Source organism: Antrostomus carolinensis, unplaced genomic scaffold (genome assembly GCF_000700745.2).
Source record: "Antrostomus carolinensis isolate BGI_N321 unplaced genomic scaffold, ASM70074v2 scaffold11471, whole genome shotgun sequence".
Taxonomy (NCBI): domain Eukaryota; kingdom Metazoa; phylum Chordata; class Aves; order Caprimulgiformes; family Caprimulgidae; genus Antrostomus; species Antrostomus carolinensis.
Window position 1 is genome coordinate 19,556 of NW_010292021.1, and position 16,266 is coordinate 35,821.

Sequence of the window (16,266 nt, forward strand, 5' to 3'; positions counted from 1 at the left end):
TGCCTCGTCACCGTGGGGGTGCTGGCCATGACGCTGCTCATCGCCAGCATCTCCTTGCTGGTGGCACACGTCTTCCAGACAGTGGTGGACCTGCAGGTGAAGCAGGTGAGAGCACGACCGCAATTCCTCCTGACTGGGTTATTCCCTTTCAGAATCACCCTGGGAGGGAGGGAGGAGGCTAGTGGGTGGTATTTTCTGGCTCCCTCCTTGCACCAGCTGTGGTTGGGCAAGGGCTGGAGCATCTCTGGGCAGTGAAGCCCCCCTGCCCTGCACCACCTGGATAGGCTGGGACTCAGGATGGAGCTGAGGCTGCACTGGGCCTGGGCTGGATAAAAATCGAGTAAATACAAGTAAAAATCAGTTCTGTTCAGGCAGCGTTACTGTTTGTGGGGCAGCAGCTGTTGTTAGGAACCCTCTCCAGAGCAGCAGTACATGAGGTGAGCAGGGGACACTTGAAGCACCCCTCCTGTTTTCCAGTCCCTATCACAGATTTCTTGCAGCTTTCCTACAGCAGCGTGTTGTGCTGCTCCATTTACTGCTGCCTCTGGAGCAGAGCCAGAGGTGCTGTGGGCTGAAACACGTGGTAGCTTCCCTGGCTGGGTGATGACAGCGAGGTGTTTCACCCTGCTGTTAAAGGCTGCTTGTAGCACACGGTGAGGACACCCATCCTAGCATTGTTCTGAATGCAGAACCCTTTGCTGTTCCTGGTCTGCCTGAGCTTTTGTTCTCCTCTCATCATGGCTCTTGGCATTTATCCAGTGGTCCAGTGAGAAGAGTCAACTGTGTTAGTGTTATTACCTCCTGTACTGAACAAGAGAAACACTGCTCATGGGCTGTTTCCCTTCAAATATCTGTGAAGCATGTAAATGAATAATTATTTATCTACCTAGTCTGAGGAATATCATCCTTTCTGTTATTCTGACAAAGAAACCAGGAGTGTTAACCAATAAAGTGATTTGACCAGTGCTATTATCTAACTGGTGACCAAAGCTGTCTGATCCCCCGTGATGTCCTCACGGATGTGCTGTTCTTTTCTCTGGGGTATTGACAGGGAGCATTTTCTAACATAAAAGCTGTATTGTTTTAACTTCAATCAGTTTGGTTTAGCGAGTGCAATTTTAAGGTGGCAGTTAGGCTAAAGCAACTGGGGACACTTTGAAGTGTGCCTGTAAACTTCAGGGGAAAGCACACAAAAAAAGCCTACCATAGGATAAGCTGTCGTGCAGCCTGCCAGTGTGTCAGCTGCTCTTCAGGAACTGCTCCTGCAGCTACTCCTACAGTGCTTGTTCTCAGGTGTGTGCCTCTGCTGTGCTGGAGCATACCACAGGTAATGGATGGCTTATCCTGGAGTCACTTATCATCAGCTCATACCTTTTCTAGGCAGTCTGAAAGCCAGGTGTGAAGCGATGTGAGCATTAATGTATGCAAAGCTGTATGCAAACCAAGCCAAATCAGTACAGCTTTGCATAGGTATGTGGAGTTCCATCTCCCAGATCTCAGGTCTCTCTCTGGAAAGCAGTCTGTCATCCTCTGCATCACAGCAGCAGTTCTAGTTTCAAGTCTTATTAAAAGAGCAGTAGGGTTTAAAAAAAAAAGAAGGTTTGGCGGGAGAGCGTAGGACTGTCAGGAATTAGGCGTGATCCTCCTTAGGTGTATTATCTCTTAGCTACATGCTCCTTACCCTTAATGGTTCATTATGTAACAGTGAGTTGGTATTTGCTCAGCCAGGCTTTCAGTAATGCAGGGTGAAGTTTCCAGAGCTCAGTCTTTCCCTGCTCACCGCTCGTGCTGCCGCACCTCTGGATTGCACAGAATCAAGCTTCCTGCTCCCTGCGCTAGCCGCTGACTCTCCTGGATACTCCTCTAGGAGCCACACACACAAACTGCACAAATACAGCTTTCAACCCCAAAGCAGTGTGTTCCCCATCGCTCTGCTGATTCGGCTGCTTTCCACACGTGCTGTGTGTCCCACATGACCTTTTTCTCATTTGTGTGTAGTCTAGAAAGTTGCTGTCTCTTCTGTAACCGTGTACGGGGCTTAGAAAACCTTGTGTAAATAGACAAATCTCAGGTGGCCTTTGAAATGTGGCAAGACTTGAGCTTTTCCAACTCTCTGCAGTCCAGGGCATTGGACATGAAATGTTATCTCTGCGCTCTGGCCTTTCTTAGCCTCCTCAACCTCTCTTGTCATTGGAGGAGTTGCAGAAGGGGCAAGAGGTTGCCCTTAGGACAGGTAGTTCAGGTTCCTTTGAGGGCTTTCCAACAGTCCTGACACAGGGCTGACTTGCAGTGAAGAGCTGTCTTTGCAGTCTCAACTACAGCTGAAATGGAAGACTTCATTTTGGAGCAGCTGAAACACGTGTGTGTCCAAGCCCAGGACCTGTGAACCACTGAGGATGGGTTGGCTTTCAGTAGAGGCTCAGTCTTTTACCCTAAGTGTTCTCTGTATGCCCCATACCTCACTCTGATAATTTTAGAAAACCCTTCATCTTCTAACCCCTTGAAATTTCACTGGGCTTTTGTTGCCAACCATCTCCAGAGCTGGAATGTCTGGAGTGTTTAGGACCCAAAAGTACAGGGAAGATAGTTTGTCCCTTGATTTAGTTTATATATTGATCTTTTGTTGTTGTTGTTGAATGTGAAATACTAGAGCTCTCGGCACTGTTTAGTGTCTAAGCAGATGAAGGATGCTCCCTTTGAGCAGACGATTCCCAAGGTGTGGGGTCTGACAGGTCTGCTCATGTTGGTCTGGAAGATTACCCCATCCCTTGTCTTAAAAGTTGCAATTAAATTCTGTCATAGATGAACACATGAACCTATGTCTTGGCATTAGAACATTTTGCAATTTCAGGGGAAAAATGGAAATTTTCTGTGTAGGTTCCAAAAATGCTCAGTACCATTTCCCACCCCCACTATCACTGCCAGTCACAGTTACATTTGGGATGGGAAGCTCGCTTTTTATTTCCTTTGTGTGAAGCATGATCAAGACAAGGAAACACCAAAGAATGAGATAGCTGCAAATTCAGGACTGACTGGCACGATAAGTGAAGTCAGTGGGAAGGATGCTCTGGTACACTTGAAATGAGCGTGGACTGCATTTGGAAAGGAGAATTCCAAAAACTGCTGTGCTTCTGAGCAAAGACAGGAAATCCTACTGTATGCTGGTTTTAGGTTGTGAGACTGCAGCAGGTACAGCCTTGCATCTCTCTGAGAAGGATCTCTGAGTGTGAGGCCTCCCTAGGCTACTGCCTGCAGGACTAGTGTCTGACTTGGGGTTTCTGAATACTTTAATTGGTGTCTCTTCTTCTTGCATATAGATGTATCAAGAGGAAAGGTCTGATTCTCTGGCCTTATGCAGTACAGCAGCAATAATTACAGTGGAGCTGTATCTTTCACATATTTTAGATTAAAGAGCAATCCTGCGATCTAATATTTCACAGCCTGCCCAACCTGGTAGTGAAAACAAGCTCTGACAAAAAAAACTAGCAATTAAAAAATGTTACAGTCCTGTAACTTCAGATCCTACTCTGGTGTGAAGGAAATTCAGCAGGGCTAAACTTGAATGCTATCAGCTGAGGGATGTGGACATATGTTTTGCTCAAAAATATGTGCTCATATTTTTCTCTCAGGTCCAGGCTGTGTCATATCATGTGATAGACCCAAATATCCTTGGTAACATTTGGTTAAAAATAGAGGAGAGCTTACCATATTTTATTATTGGAGAGTTTCATGGGAGTCTATCTGAATCCAGCTCAGAAATTTGTGAATCTGAGTTTACAACTGGGACTGTCACTGTACAGAGCTATAAATAAACACGTCACTTCTGCGAGAGATCCAAACAGTGTCACACAGATCCAGGAAGAAAATCACCAGATGACTTTGTTTCACTACCCTTTCTCTCTGTAGCCCATCTCCCACGGGATCACTTGCAATTTCAAAATCTCAAAACCAACCTGCCAGAGAAAACCTTTTTCATTTCCTTCTCCTGAATGCTCTGCATTTATTCTGGTGTGTATGTGTATATAGAGAGAGCGTGGTAGCAACTCATGTTACATTTAGTGATGCTACATCTTGTTGGGGAGCTTCTGGTTTTCAGTCTAACTGAGGAGAGGGGGAGAGGGGATGTGGCCTCCCTGCACATCATGAATGTGATCGCTCTGTCATAAAGGATAGATGGGAGCCTAAAACTGGAATTACTATGACCAGAGTGCACTTGTGTTTTTAAACATTGCACATTTAGAGTCAGTGATAATCTCTCATATTAGTTACCTCATATGAGAGATACTGGAGCAACAGATAGATGTCCTGAATATGCTTAGGACATATTCTGTTGTTAGGGAACATAACAATTCCATTGTTAGGAAACAGTTTAAATCCCTAGATATGGATGGTTAAGATCAAGACAGGTCTGTTTATCAGCATCAAGCTTATACTCATTATGTTTCATGCATGTGAGAAATGTGAGCTTTGTACAACTGAGGAAGGGAGCAGACGTCAGGAATTCAGTACACCACCACCTCTGAAATAATTGACTTTGTAATGTGGTTATTTGCATATGGAGAAAAGCTATCGTGGTCATCTGTAGGTGTCTTAAATACATTGCTGTCTCGCTCTCCCAGCTCTTGATGGTGTCATCATGGAAATGATATGCCTGATTTATTTGGGGAGCTCTTGTGTTCCTGATCCTACAACCCAACTTCAGGAGGGCTCTCTCTGAATACAGATTTGAGCCTCCTTGGCATAGATCACAAGAAAACAGGATCAAAAGCATTGAGCTGTGTAGGAAATGGTACATATGAGGTGCTGGTAGTTCCAGAGAAATTCACAAAGCTCCTGAAGCATGTCTGAAAAATAGTGTGTTTTGTGGTGTGCAGAGAATACGTGGTTTGAAATTCTCAGAGGAAAGCAGTCTGCAACTGCAAAGTGCTACCAGCTGGGTTGGCTTTCATTGCTTTTCAGCAGTACTGCTGCCATTCCAAGCTCCTGCCAATAAGGTTTTTTTTTTTTGAAACAGTCTTCTCTTTGTCTAATCATTCAAAATTAAAATGTACATGGAGAGAAAACAGCCTCCTAAGTGGGAAGGCCAAGAATGAGTCCTGAGGCAACTGTGGCTGATCAAGTTAAGACCCCACGAACCAAGAAATGGCAGCTGTCCAGTCTGCCCTGCTTTTGAGCTGGCACTTACAATATTTGACTTGTTTTCTCAGAAGAATAAAAAGAGCAAGTGTTGATGAGACCCATTTAATTGCCAATTATTCCCCTTCTGCCTACAGGTGATACAGTTTTTAAAGATCTATTTTTATTTGTGCTTATTCCTGAAAATTCCACTCTGCAAGCCAAACTTCTCTTTACTACCACAGTAGCAGTACCAGTGTTATAACTGTATGAAAAGCCTTGATTTTGGTGGTGGTGGTGGTGATGCTTTTATAGTTGGGGTGAATTTTATCTAAAAAGGAATGGTAATAAAATAAGGAGTTGAGATCATATTCTATGTTTCTAATGGAACTACATACAGGTACAGTTATGACTTTCCTTACCACATGTATATGCTGGCAGGTAAAGGAATTACTGATTCAATACTTAAGTGCTTCTGTCAAAAAGTGATTTACAGCTTTTCTTTTTTAAGTCCGCATTTTACTGGTTACAAAACAGACTGACAGTCGATGGGTCTGGAGGTAGAATCACAGAATGGTTAGGGTTGGAAGGGACCTTAAAGATCATCTAGTTTCATTGCTGCAGGGAAGTAATTAAAGGCAGAGGGCAGAGAATCTTTGCCTCAGAAAGGCACCAATCCCAGTATGCCTATGTGAAAAAAATTTCTGTCACTTGCAGGTTTTCCTCACAGGCCGCTGAAAACCAAAATCTAATTGCTTTGGAGACAGAATCTCACAGCTGTGCTGGAATCTGACCTTCTTAGGCAAAGAAATTATAAACACAAGGAGTCTAAGCTTCTTTTCTGGCCTTGTCACTCCTAGGAAGTTTCTCTTAGGACCTCTTGGCCTCCCACTGTTGAGTTCCACTTTTATCTCTCATGTTGGCGTGTTTTGTGGTATCTTACACCAGGTTAGGATTTTGCTGGCACAGGAAACGCAACGTGATGTCTGTATCATAGCTGATAAATCTTCATTCTGAAAAATGTCAGGCAGAAGCATTTGTGGAAAGAAGGAGAACAACAAACCCAATAACATTATACCCCTAGCCTGTGAGCCATTGTAGCATGTGTTTGATCTTGTTGATATTTAGTGAGATGCTTCGAAGTAAAACATACCTATGAACTTTTAGAGAATTGGGGTCTCAAATCCTATTGCCTGTGTTTGTTCTGAGCGCATAGAACTCCTCTCTTTCCTATAAATATCATAAAGCATCTGTCGCTAACGGCTAATCTGTCTTTCTCTTCTTTCAGGGAACAGTATTGAAAAATGGCACAGAAACCTTTGAAGCTTGGGAGGATCCTCCTCCACCAGTTTACATGCAGTTCTACTTCTTTAACGTGACAAACCCTTTGGAAGTGCTTCAAGGTGCTACTCCTCTTGTAGAGGAAAAAGGGCCGTACACCTACCGGTAGGATCACTGCACTATTTTCACATTTCACTAAACCTGTTGCATGTGAGGGCACTAAAAAGTGGGAACCAGAACGCTTGTGATCTCATTCTAGGAGAAAATCTAGCTGTTAATGTGTGAGGGAAAGTTTATTCAAGGCAGCATGGTCGTACACCACCCAGAGAGTACAACCAGACAGACACTTGGGAGAACCTGCAGTCAGTTTCAGATTAAGCCAGTGACTTCTGTCAGATTTGGGGCAAGATTTTGCTTGTGTGCTGCTGCTCCTCTGCTGCTGAACACAGAGGAAATTGTTTGCATCCTGGCCTACCACCTTATGAGAGAAAAAACAGTGACTGGTTGGGTGCTGTTTGAGAGTCTTTGGAAAGGAATGTTGCGTAAAAGCGTGATTCATGTGTTCACTCAGAAATTAGTTCCTAGCTGAAGTTGCACAATTCACATCAGTAAAAATGAAGTGGCCAGAAAACCAGCTAGAGAGTGTTACTACAGGGATCTTCCTTAGCCAACCCTCACTATAAAACCTACTTGGATTCAGACATATCTACCATTTTTACAGACAGATGGACAAGGCCACGTGCAGTGTTGGAGCTTATCCAGCCACTTGAGCTTTCCTTCTGCGTGGTATGGCTACACGCTGAACAGTCTGAGTCTGCTGCACATGAAGAGATTTTAAGTCACCTTACAAATGAGTCTAGAGCTTTAGAGCTTCATTCTGCTCTGCTGCAGGCAGCAGTGTAAACCAGGAGCAGTCTCATGGCAGGAAGCATTATGGTCTTTGAAGTCACAGAGGTATGAGGACCACGGCAAAAAGACTGATCTCTCTTTGTCAGTCTCACTTCTGGTCACACAGGGTCATTCAGACCAGGCACCAGCTCAGTGCCAGAGGAGTTGTCTTCACCTAAGCTGCAAAATTATCAGGACCTGGTTGTTAGTGTTTGAAAAAAATACTACAGAATAAAAGGGAGAGCCTTTGTAGTAGCCTTGGTCTCTGCAGTATGTCTTGCCTTGCTATTTCTTTTCTTCCACACCTCAGCTTTGCTTCACCCTCTGCCATCAGTCTTTTCTCCTGTCTCCTCTGTATTTCAGCACTGTGTCTGTTTAGCCTTGTCACACTACGTGTGGTACTTTGGCAAAATAAATACCTTTTATTAGATAAACCAGTAGAGCTGGAGAAAAGATTCATAAGCTTTCAAGTTCCAAGCTTTTCTTCAGGTCTCTTGTAGTACAATGCTGATAATTAATTGGCAGCGCATTCTCTCTGCCAGGAAGATAAATAGGGCCAGCTCTAGGTGTACTAGAGCTACATGACACCACACAGGCCCGTGCTCTTCTGCACCCTGGTACTCCGTCCCCTCTGCTCTCTTCTTTTTTTCCCTTTCCTTATCCCTGAGTGTCTTCTGAGTGTCAGGCACAGCCTGGTTTGTGAAGCTGCACCTTATCTATGAAAGAGTTCTGTGGGATGGACAGGGCTGGTGGTGTAGCTGGCTGGGTTGGTCTGTGCTTCAGGGGAAGCCCAGCCTGAGCTGCTGATTTGTGGCTTCTTGGGAGAGCTTTCCTCTGCAACCCGTGCCACAGGCTGGCGGCGAGCGACGCAGGCTCTCCCCGAGCTGTTTACTGCGGTGCGAGGGAGGGAGGCTGCGCCTTCCAGCGCTCCCTTTCAGTTACTTCTGGCTTGTTTGCTGAGCCTGATTTTGACATGTCTGAACAGGATTCAATTGTGCTGCGCTTTGTCTGACAGAGGAAAGAGGAAAGTTAGAAAGTAGAGTGCTCTTTTCCAGCAGATTCTTTAGTCCTTGCCTAACTGTCACTGCTGACTGTACCAGACTGTCAGCGGTGGTGGAGGAAGAGAGGAGGCGTGTGGGAGGAGAGGGAGAAGGGAGGGATGTTGCAGACATACTGTGTGCTCAAGCCAGAGAATACATAACAAGTTTGCCTCACAGGCCCTGTGTAGCAAAGCATTAAAGACTCATTTTGGTTCAGCATGTGGCTAAAATGCCCTAACAAGAAGTACATGGCTCAGTGTTTTTATAAAACAGGGTATTGGGAAGAAAGGCTGCAAGTGAACTGGCCCGGGCAAGCAGAGGAAAAAAATCTAATGAGTGACAGAGAGGAGGTGGGACGGCTAAATAGAATCTCTTCCTGCATATTTTTCCTGCAATTCATAGTTTTGACCAACATAGATTGTAAACCCACTTAGTGCAGAGGTAGATTCTTTAACAAAAATGTAGTAGTGCTTGTGTTTTTAAAGCCTGGAAGTTGTATTTGCAGCATATAAAATAATTATAAAGTGCAAGCTGCTTATCTGCCCGAGCCTGCTGAGTCCCAAAGAACACTTTGAAGACCTGGTCTTCCACACATTTACAGCTTTTTGTCTTTAACATCTGAGATCCTCCTACTTGTATCCTTATCCAGGGAGTATTATTTTCCTCTCCAGCCCTTTTAGAGTCAGAGAGTCTTCTCAGGTTAACTCTGGCTTATTTTAGGGAAGGCATTTCACGACTGTCAGTTCCCATCCCCTCAGTTCAGGCCCTAGAGTATAATGTAGACAGCTGTACAAGAAGCTCTTGCCAAATCAAGCTGGAAGTTTTTTGCCAGACCAGATTTTGAATTTTGCCAGACCAAAATGTTCCTAGGTGGTAGGGATGCTGAAGAGTAGCAGATAAAGCTGCTTGTGTAAGAAAAATGGGTAATGGTTGGTTTCTAACAAGAATAGTTTCACAGGCCTATCCAATTTGCTTTAAAGTTGGAAGAGTAAACCAGAGTAATACAGCTTGTCACGAACCTGTGATGGATCTCATGCAGCCAGGATAGGATCTAGGATCTGAAATGAATTAAAACCATCATAGCACAGGGTCTTGCAGAATAATTCACCTTCACGTCTTGGGACTTAAAATTTACACAGGAAGCAAAGCGACGTAAAAGGCAGCAAACTCCTGAGTGTGTGTGGACTTAACGAAATAGGGTGCATTTCACTTGGTGTGTACGCCAAAAGGATCATGCCGTGAGCAGACAACCTGCCATTTCCCTTTGGGTTTGATGAAGATGCCTGTCTAGCTCATTTGGAGCCTGAGCCAGCCAGTCCTGCAGAATTGTGTGGCTCTTGTTTGTAAAATGGTAGTGGCAACGGGCTGAATTATGGTTATGACAAGTGTTTCATGGTAATTAAGATCTGACTTTCTCATCAAGCCAGCAGCTAGCGTTTGATGTTTCTTGCCAATTGCACTTGTTTGTCAGCAATCCTGAGTTTTGTGCTGCTTGTCTGAGTGCTTAGAGAGTATCAGAAGCAACCTCCCAGACCATGAGTAGTTGATGACAAAAATTCAGGTGAATTTCTGTCGTGTCCAGGGTTCCTGCCCAAGAATTAAAGGAGAAAAGCTAAAATGAGGCTTGTTCTGTGGTTATATTACACATAAGCCCAGAAGTCCTAGTGCAAAGTACTCTGAAGCCAGCAGAAAGATTCTGGTAGGTTCTGAGGTCAGGTTCAGGAGACTTGGATGAAGCCTGCATCTTGTTCTGCCTGGGAGTGAATTTTGCCTGCAGCAAGGAGCCAAAAGTTTTGTTTTCAAATTGCACTTCAAGAGCAGTCCCATGTATAGTGCATCTAAATCCTTCTGTGATGTCTGAAATTGTTCGCTTTCCCTGGAGGTTTTTAAAGATGAGGCAAAAATGTAAAGTGCAGTTAACATGTGGGGTGGCATTTTTGGAAGCAGCCTGTGAGGTCTGATTCAGCTTACACTAACAGAAAGGGAAGTCCTGTGGCTGACAGCAGCAGTAGCAAAAATTCATCTTCTCCTAATGAACTGAAAATCCCACCCTTTATGTGCTAAAAGCAGTAGAATAGCCCTAAGTTATTTGCAATTAATGTTATGTGTATTTGTTTCATTTGATGAGAGAAAAACTCTCTTTGTTTGTCAGAGAATACAGGCCAAGAGTGCACGTTCAGTTTCTGGACAATGGTACCAAAGTATCTGCTCTGAATCCAAAGACGTATGTATTTGAACCTCAGAAGTCAGTTGGAAACCCTGAAGTGGACCTGATTAGAACAGTTAATATTCCTGCAGTGGTGAGTTCTCTTTTCATTTCTGCTTGGAAATGATCCTAACACCCTTTTATATCTCACAGCTTGTTGCTTCATACTGTCTCTCTGCTTGTGGTAGATAAATGCGATCGAAGAACGAGAGGGGCAGCTTATGTCTGGGGCAGATACTGCATTCAGTTTTGGTTTGGACTGTTGTGGGCTTGGTTTTTTTTATTATGTTCCTCCCTCTCCATACACCTCTGTCGTGTCAGTGCCTCACTCTTGCACTGAAAGCTGACACACCCTTCAGAGATGAGAAGAAATCAGGCTTGTTGGGTTTCCATGAATAAGTGAAACTAGGGAATTAGTGATGTTAAATGCATAGGAGGGACTCTGACTTCTGAATGAGAACGTTTGGAATGCTTGGAGTTGTTTTTGTCAAAATTGCAAAAATCACCTCCAAGTCTGCATCTCAAGCTGAAAAAAACCCCCAGTTATAGCAGAGGAGTTTCAGATACAGCTGAATTTAAAAGTGCTCTCAGAATAAAACTGAATTTAAAACATGCACCTCCAGATTGTGCTAGGTGAAAGTTCTCTGCAAAGAAAGTCTCATTTTGGTGATCAGAGGCAGACCATTATTTTTAGTCTCATACAAGAATAACATGGGAGCAATCAGATCTAAAGCTGTCATACCTTCCAAAGGAAATTAGAATGTTCTAAAATACTTGTTGGTGGTGTAACTAAGCCCTTACTCCCCGTACTGGTTTAATTGGCTTCAATTACAGGGCACATTCATTTCTACTTTTTCCCCAGCATTTCCAAAAATGTCTTGTCTGATTTTATGAATGAATACATAAATGCACTGTATATAGTAGTAGATAGGACTCAGCTTACTAAAAGTTGCAAACAATAGAGTCACTGTATTTACAATTCCTCTCAGACATTTGAGTGGTGGTAAGCATTATCTCTTGCTCAGATTTTTGACTGTGACAGGCAGTACTAGAAGAACTACAGGTTGGTTCGTGCAAGGAATGTTCCCTTCTTTTGCTTTTTAAAAGACACGTTGTAAAATCACTTGTCAGCCAGAAAGGAAATAAATTTTGGTATTGTTTGTATTTTGGAGAAAAGGCTATCTTTTAAAAATGTAAATCATAACTTCCTACGGGTGAAATTCAAAGCATATCTCCAGCTGTAATATAAAGCAATTTTGCACATTTCACTTAAAATCCATTCTTAAGACTATGGCAGTTGATGGCATGGAGCTGAGCTGGTTGTGTGCCAGCACCAGGCTGAACTGGAATCTGCAAGAGCACATCCCTGTGGGAAAAAAGCTGGAGAACCTGTTGGCCAGCACATTACCTGCCACAACTGGAAATAACGAAACTGAAAATACAGCTGAAACATGCAGTGCTGAAATGTATCAGGGTGTCTGTGTTGGTATACAGCTGGTATTATTTATTCTCCAATAAATCTGACCATTGCTGCCTTATTCCAATCCCTTGGCAGACTGCGATGGAGTGGACCAGGTCAACCTCTCTTCAGTTTGCCACAGAGGTGCTGCTGCTTCTGTACCAAGAATCCCTGTTTACAGTTCGCACCGTCCATGAATTACTGTGGGGCTACAAAGACAGGCTCCTGTCAACCATTCATCTTCTGCATCCCGAGATCGATCCAGTATTTGGTTTATTTAATAAGGTAACTGGTGTGCAAGACTTTGGGATGCTTTAGGTGGGGAATGATGTCACTGCTACAGAGTTTGGACTCTCATTGCCAGCCAGTTGAGAAGGATGTTCTTGGACTGAGGCCAGGCTGCAGGGATAGCAAAAGGATGTGGCTTCTTCACTTTGGCTGTATCTGGCTGGTAGAACAGCTCTGAGTGTTTTATCTGACTGCCCTTTATCAGGTATGGATAAGCTTTCCAAGAGTGGATGTAGACCACTCCACTAGTGCCTGTGCTAGCTTGAGTAACTTGGGCTTTGTGGGGCCAGTTGTGCAAACCTGTAGAAAAATTTCCTGACCTGTTTCTTTAGTAATTGATGGAAATTGTGTGTTTTTTCTGTGCTGGAGCCATTACTGGCTTTCACAGTGTTTCTGGTTGCATGTGATTTTGGGCTGTGGGGACTCCTTGTTTCTTGGGGATCATCCACAGTACTCAGGTTATTGTCTGTGGGGTTTTTGGTTGCTGGTTTGGTTTTTGGAAAGGGCTGGTTTTTTCAGTGTCAAATTTCAAAGGTAAAAATGGCTAATCTCATCTTACATTTCCTTCACTTGGGAGGTGCAAGAATTTAGCCCAGTCACTTTCACCTCATTTACATTCCAGGTGCAGTTTAATGAATTGCACTTACCTCAGGGGCAGTCCATTGCTTCTAAGGTGGATTTGAAGTGATGACAAGCTTAAACTCCAACCAGCCAGTTGTAGTTACCAAACAGTTGTTACAGAATGAGTGGAGTGATGGAAAATTCATCTGTCTGTTTGCAGATGAATGGAACCGATGATGGAGAATATGTTTTCCTAAGTGGGGAAATGAACTACCTTAACTTCTCAAGGATTGTGGAATGGAAAGGAAAAGAGTAAGTTTTTCAGTGTGGCGTGGCCTCTGTCAAAATCTGCCCCTTTTCACATTTTGGATGAACATAAGCATTTGTTTATAAAAAAAAAGAGGGGGTCCTTTTATTCTGAGGATGGTGGTAGCTCACTTTGCTTTGTTTTCTTCAGGTCATTGAGCTGGTGGACAACAGAGGAATGTAACATGATCAATGGAACAGATGGGACATCCTTTCACCCATTAATTAGCAAAGATGAGAATATTTATATCTTTTCTTCTGATTTCTGCAGGTAAAGAGAAGAAAATGTCTCTCAGACTTTGAAGCAGAACATTTACTTCCATTCCTCTTGAGGTTTCATATTAGGCTGGTGCTTTTCCTCCTGTGATTTTTTTATTTAACATTATTATGAGTGTTCTGCATTTATTCATAGTATGAAGGGTGAGAGAGTTACCACCAAAAAAAACCCCCAAAAAACCCAATCTGCATCAAGTTAAGGCTGTGCTATTTCAAAGCAAAGTCAAAGTTTGGAAGATGCCTGGGAAGACAGACTGAACTGTCTTGCAAGGCTAGTAATGAGGAGAATGAAAGGATTTATATGAACCTTGCCCAAAACTTCTTTCCTCCAAAATCTTCCTCTGTGCCCTGATTTTTTAGAGAACCCAGACTGCCCTCTTGGGAGATTCATGACTTGAAATAATACTGTTTGAAATGCAACAAGATGCAGAGAATCTCGGTGTTTCCTTCCTTATGTTCCACCTTGTCTCCTCCCTTGCCCGTTTCCTTGTCTGTGAAGAACAAAACCAATCTAAAATTCTCTTATTAAAATCAGTACAGATGTGTGTTGCACTAAACTCAGGACCTTTGGAATTGTTTTGTCTTCCACGACCGTGTTCCTTTCCTTGTCACTCCCGAGTGGCGTGTACCAGCCCTGTCTCACACAACACACAATAGCAACTTGGGGACCAGAGTGAGCCCCTGAAGTGCAGAATCAGGAGTCAGTGTCCCTGCAGCAGCACAGTTAGCACAGGCTCATCTATTTTGTACAACAGCAGAATGATGAGATGTGCATTTGCTGATCAAAAGCCTATTAAATTTAATATGTAAGATTGTTGGAATGGGCTAAAACCAAACGTCCAGCTTACTGTAAACATAAGTTGATACACAGGCATCAGCAAAGAGACATCTGCAGCAGGTGTCAATGTGTGTGCTTGAGACAAACAAACCTGGGTCTGGCTTTTCTTCCTTGCAGATCTCTTTACCTGGTGTACGACAGCTCAGGAACTGTTGCAGGCATCCCAACCTACCGCTTTGTGCCCTCTGCAATGGTGTTTGCCAACACGACAGTTAACCCAGACAACGCTGGATTCTGCGTGCCACCGGGGAACTGCCCTGGCACTGGTGTCCTCAATGTCAGCGTCTGCAAGCAAGGTGTGTTACCAGGTGGTGGGATCAGACTGGGAGGACATTGGGGGGAACATATTTCTCCTTTCTGTCTGAAATATACGAGGGCAGTTTGGTGAGACCTGTAGGGTTTTGACTGTGCTCAGTGAAATCAGCCACCAGCAGTGATGGTTTGTTTGTAAAATGCAGTAGTGATCTGAGGGGATGTTCCTGCCAGATGCTGGCTGCTCCTGCAGTTATTTAAATCAAGGAATCAGAAGGAAGTACCAGGATCCATACTGAACAGCTTGGACATTTATCCTCTGCCCTTATCCAGGTAGCTGTCACATCTGAGTAGTTGAATGAAAACAGTGCCAAAGACCAGCATGCAAGCTTGAGACGTGAAGCATGCTGGTGCAGCACTGTCCTGGTTTTTAGCAAGGGAAAACTTGCTTGTTCTGGAGACAGGCTGTCAGGGTGTTGCTTCTGTAGCTCTAGAATGGAGTTTTGAGGTCCTCAAACCCTTCCTTGAATCCTGCTCTGCTTTTTTTAGGTGGTGACTTTCTATGTTTTTACATTCCAGGTGCCCCAATATTTCTATCAGCCCCACATTTTTACCAAGCAGATCAAAAGTTTGTAGAGGACGTAGAGGGCATGCATCCAGAAAAGGAATATCACGAGACGTTTCTGGACATCAATCCTGTAAGTGCAGCTTTTTTTTTTAAGGGTTATGTAGGTAAATCCAAGCATATGGGTTTAGGTCACCTTCTTGGATGGTGTGTATTGACACAGTCCCATTGACCTCAGGGAGGCTGTACTAGTTTATTTGGAACTGATCTATTTGTATCTGCTTGTACAGAGCAAACTTTCCTGGATAGGAAGAATTAAAATACTTTTCCCATTGTGTTTGTGCAATTAGAGATGCCATCAGACTGGTAATGATGAGATGAAGGGGTTAAAATATTTCTTATAAGCAGATGAGGCTACTTTTCCCCTCCCATCCCAGCCACTTGGGTATTATTTTGACTGTGCTTTCCCCAAGTTGAAGAAGCTAGGTGTGTGAACCAAGAGAGCAAATCTGTAACGGTTCAGTGGATGTTGGACTCAATTTAGACAGCATGGAGTCATGAGAGAAGAGATACAGAAGTGTGGTGATTATGTATTTCATGGAACTTTACAGAGTTGTTGGTATTCCCACTGTGAAATGTCAGAAATAAAGGGAGCTTGCAGCTGATGGCCCATGGTTTTACACTTGGGGTTTAACCCTGGTAGGCAGCTAAGCACCACACAGGTGCTCACTCACTCCTCCCCAGGCAGGTTGAGGGAGATAATCAGAAGGGTAAAAGTGAGAAAACTCAGGTTGAGATAAAGATGCTTTAATAAGTAAAAAAACCCAGAAAACAAACCAAACCCAAGAAAAACAAGTGATGCACAAAAATCCCAGTTGGTCACCGCCAGCCAACAGGATATCCCTTTGGTCTGTTGGGATCAGCTCTCCTGTCTGTGTGCCCTCCCAGCTCCCGTCCCACCCGCAGCCTACTCACTGGCAGGGCAGTATGAGAACAGAGAAGGCCTTAAGGCTGTGTAAGCACTGTTCAGCAACAACTAAAACATTTGTGTCTTATCAATACTGTTTTCATTACAATTCCAAAACATAGCCTGATACCAGCTACTATGAAGAAAATGAATTCTGTCCCAGATAAAACCAGGACAAGGCTGATCTGCACATCCACACATCTGAATGTAGGTCAAGGGAAAGA

General features: G+C 43.8%; 1 protein-coding gene across 1 annotated transcript in view; it reads left to right on the forward strand.

The window, feature by feature from the left end:
* SCARB2 (scavenger receptor class B member 2) overlaps positions 1 to 16,266 on the forward strand; it is a gene marked incomplete at its 5' end in the record, with an annotated part of 21,050 nt that continues 4,784 nt past the window's right edge. The window contains 8 exons of the mRNA XM_010176800.1: positions 1 to 105; positions 6,404 to 6,561; positions 10,477 to 10,624; positions 12,086 to 12,274; positions 13,059 to 13,150; positions 13,296 to 13,415; positions 14,376 to 14,554; positions 15,090 to 15,208. Coding sequence (XP_010175102.1) covers positions 1 to 105; positions 6,404 to 6,561; positions 10,477 to 10,624; positions 12,086 to 12,274; positions 13,059 to 13,150; positions 13,296 to 13,415; positions 14,376 to 14,554; positions 15,090 to 15,208 — 1,110 coding nt within the window. The remainder of the gene's footprint in view (positions 106 to 6,403; positions 6,562 to 10,476; positions 10,625 to 12,085; positions 12,275 to 13,058; positions 13,151 to 13,295; positions 13,416 to 14,375; positions 14,555 to 15,089; positions 15,209 to 16,266) is intronic.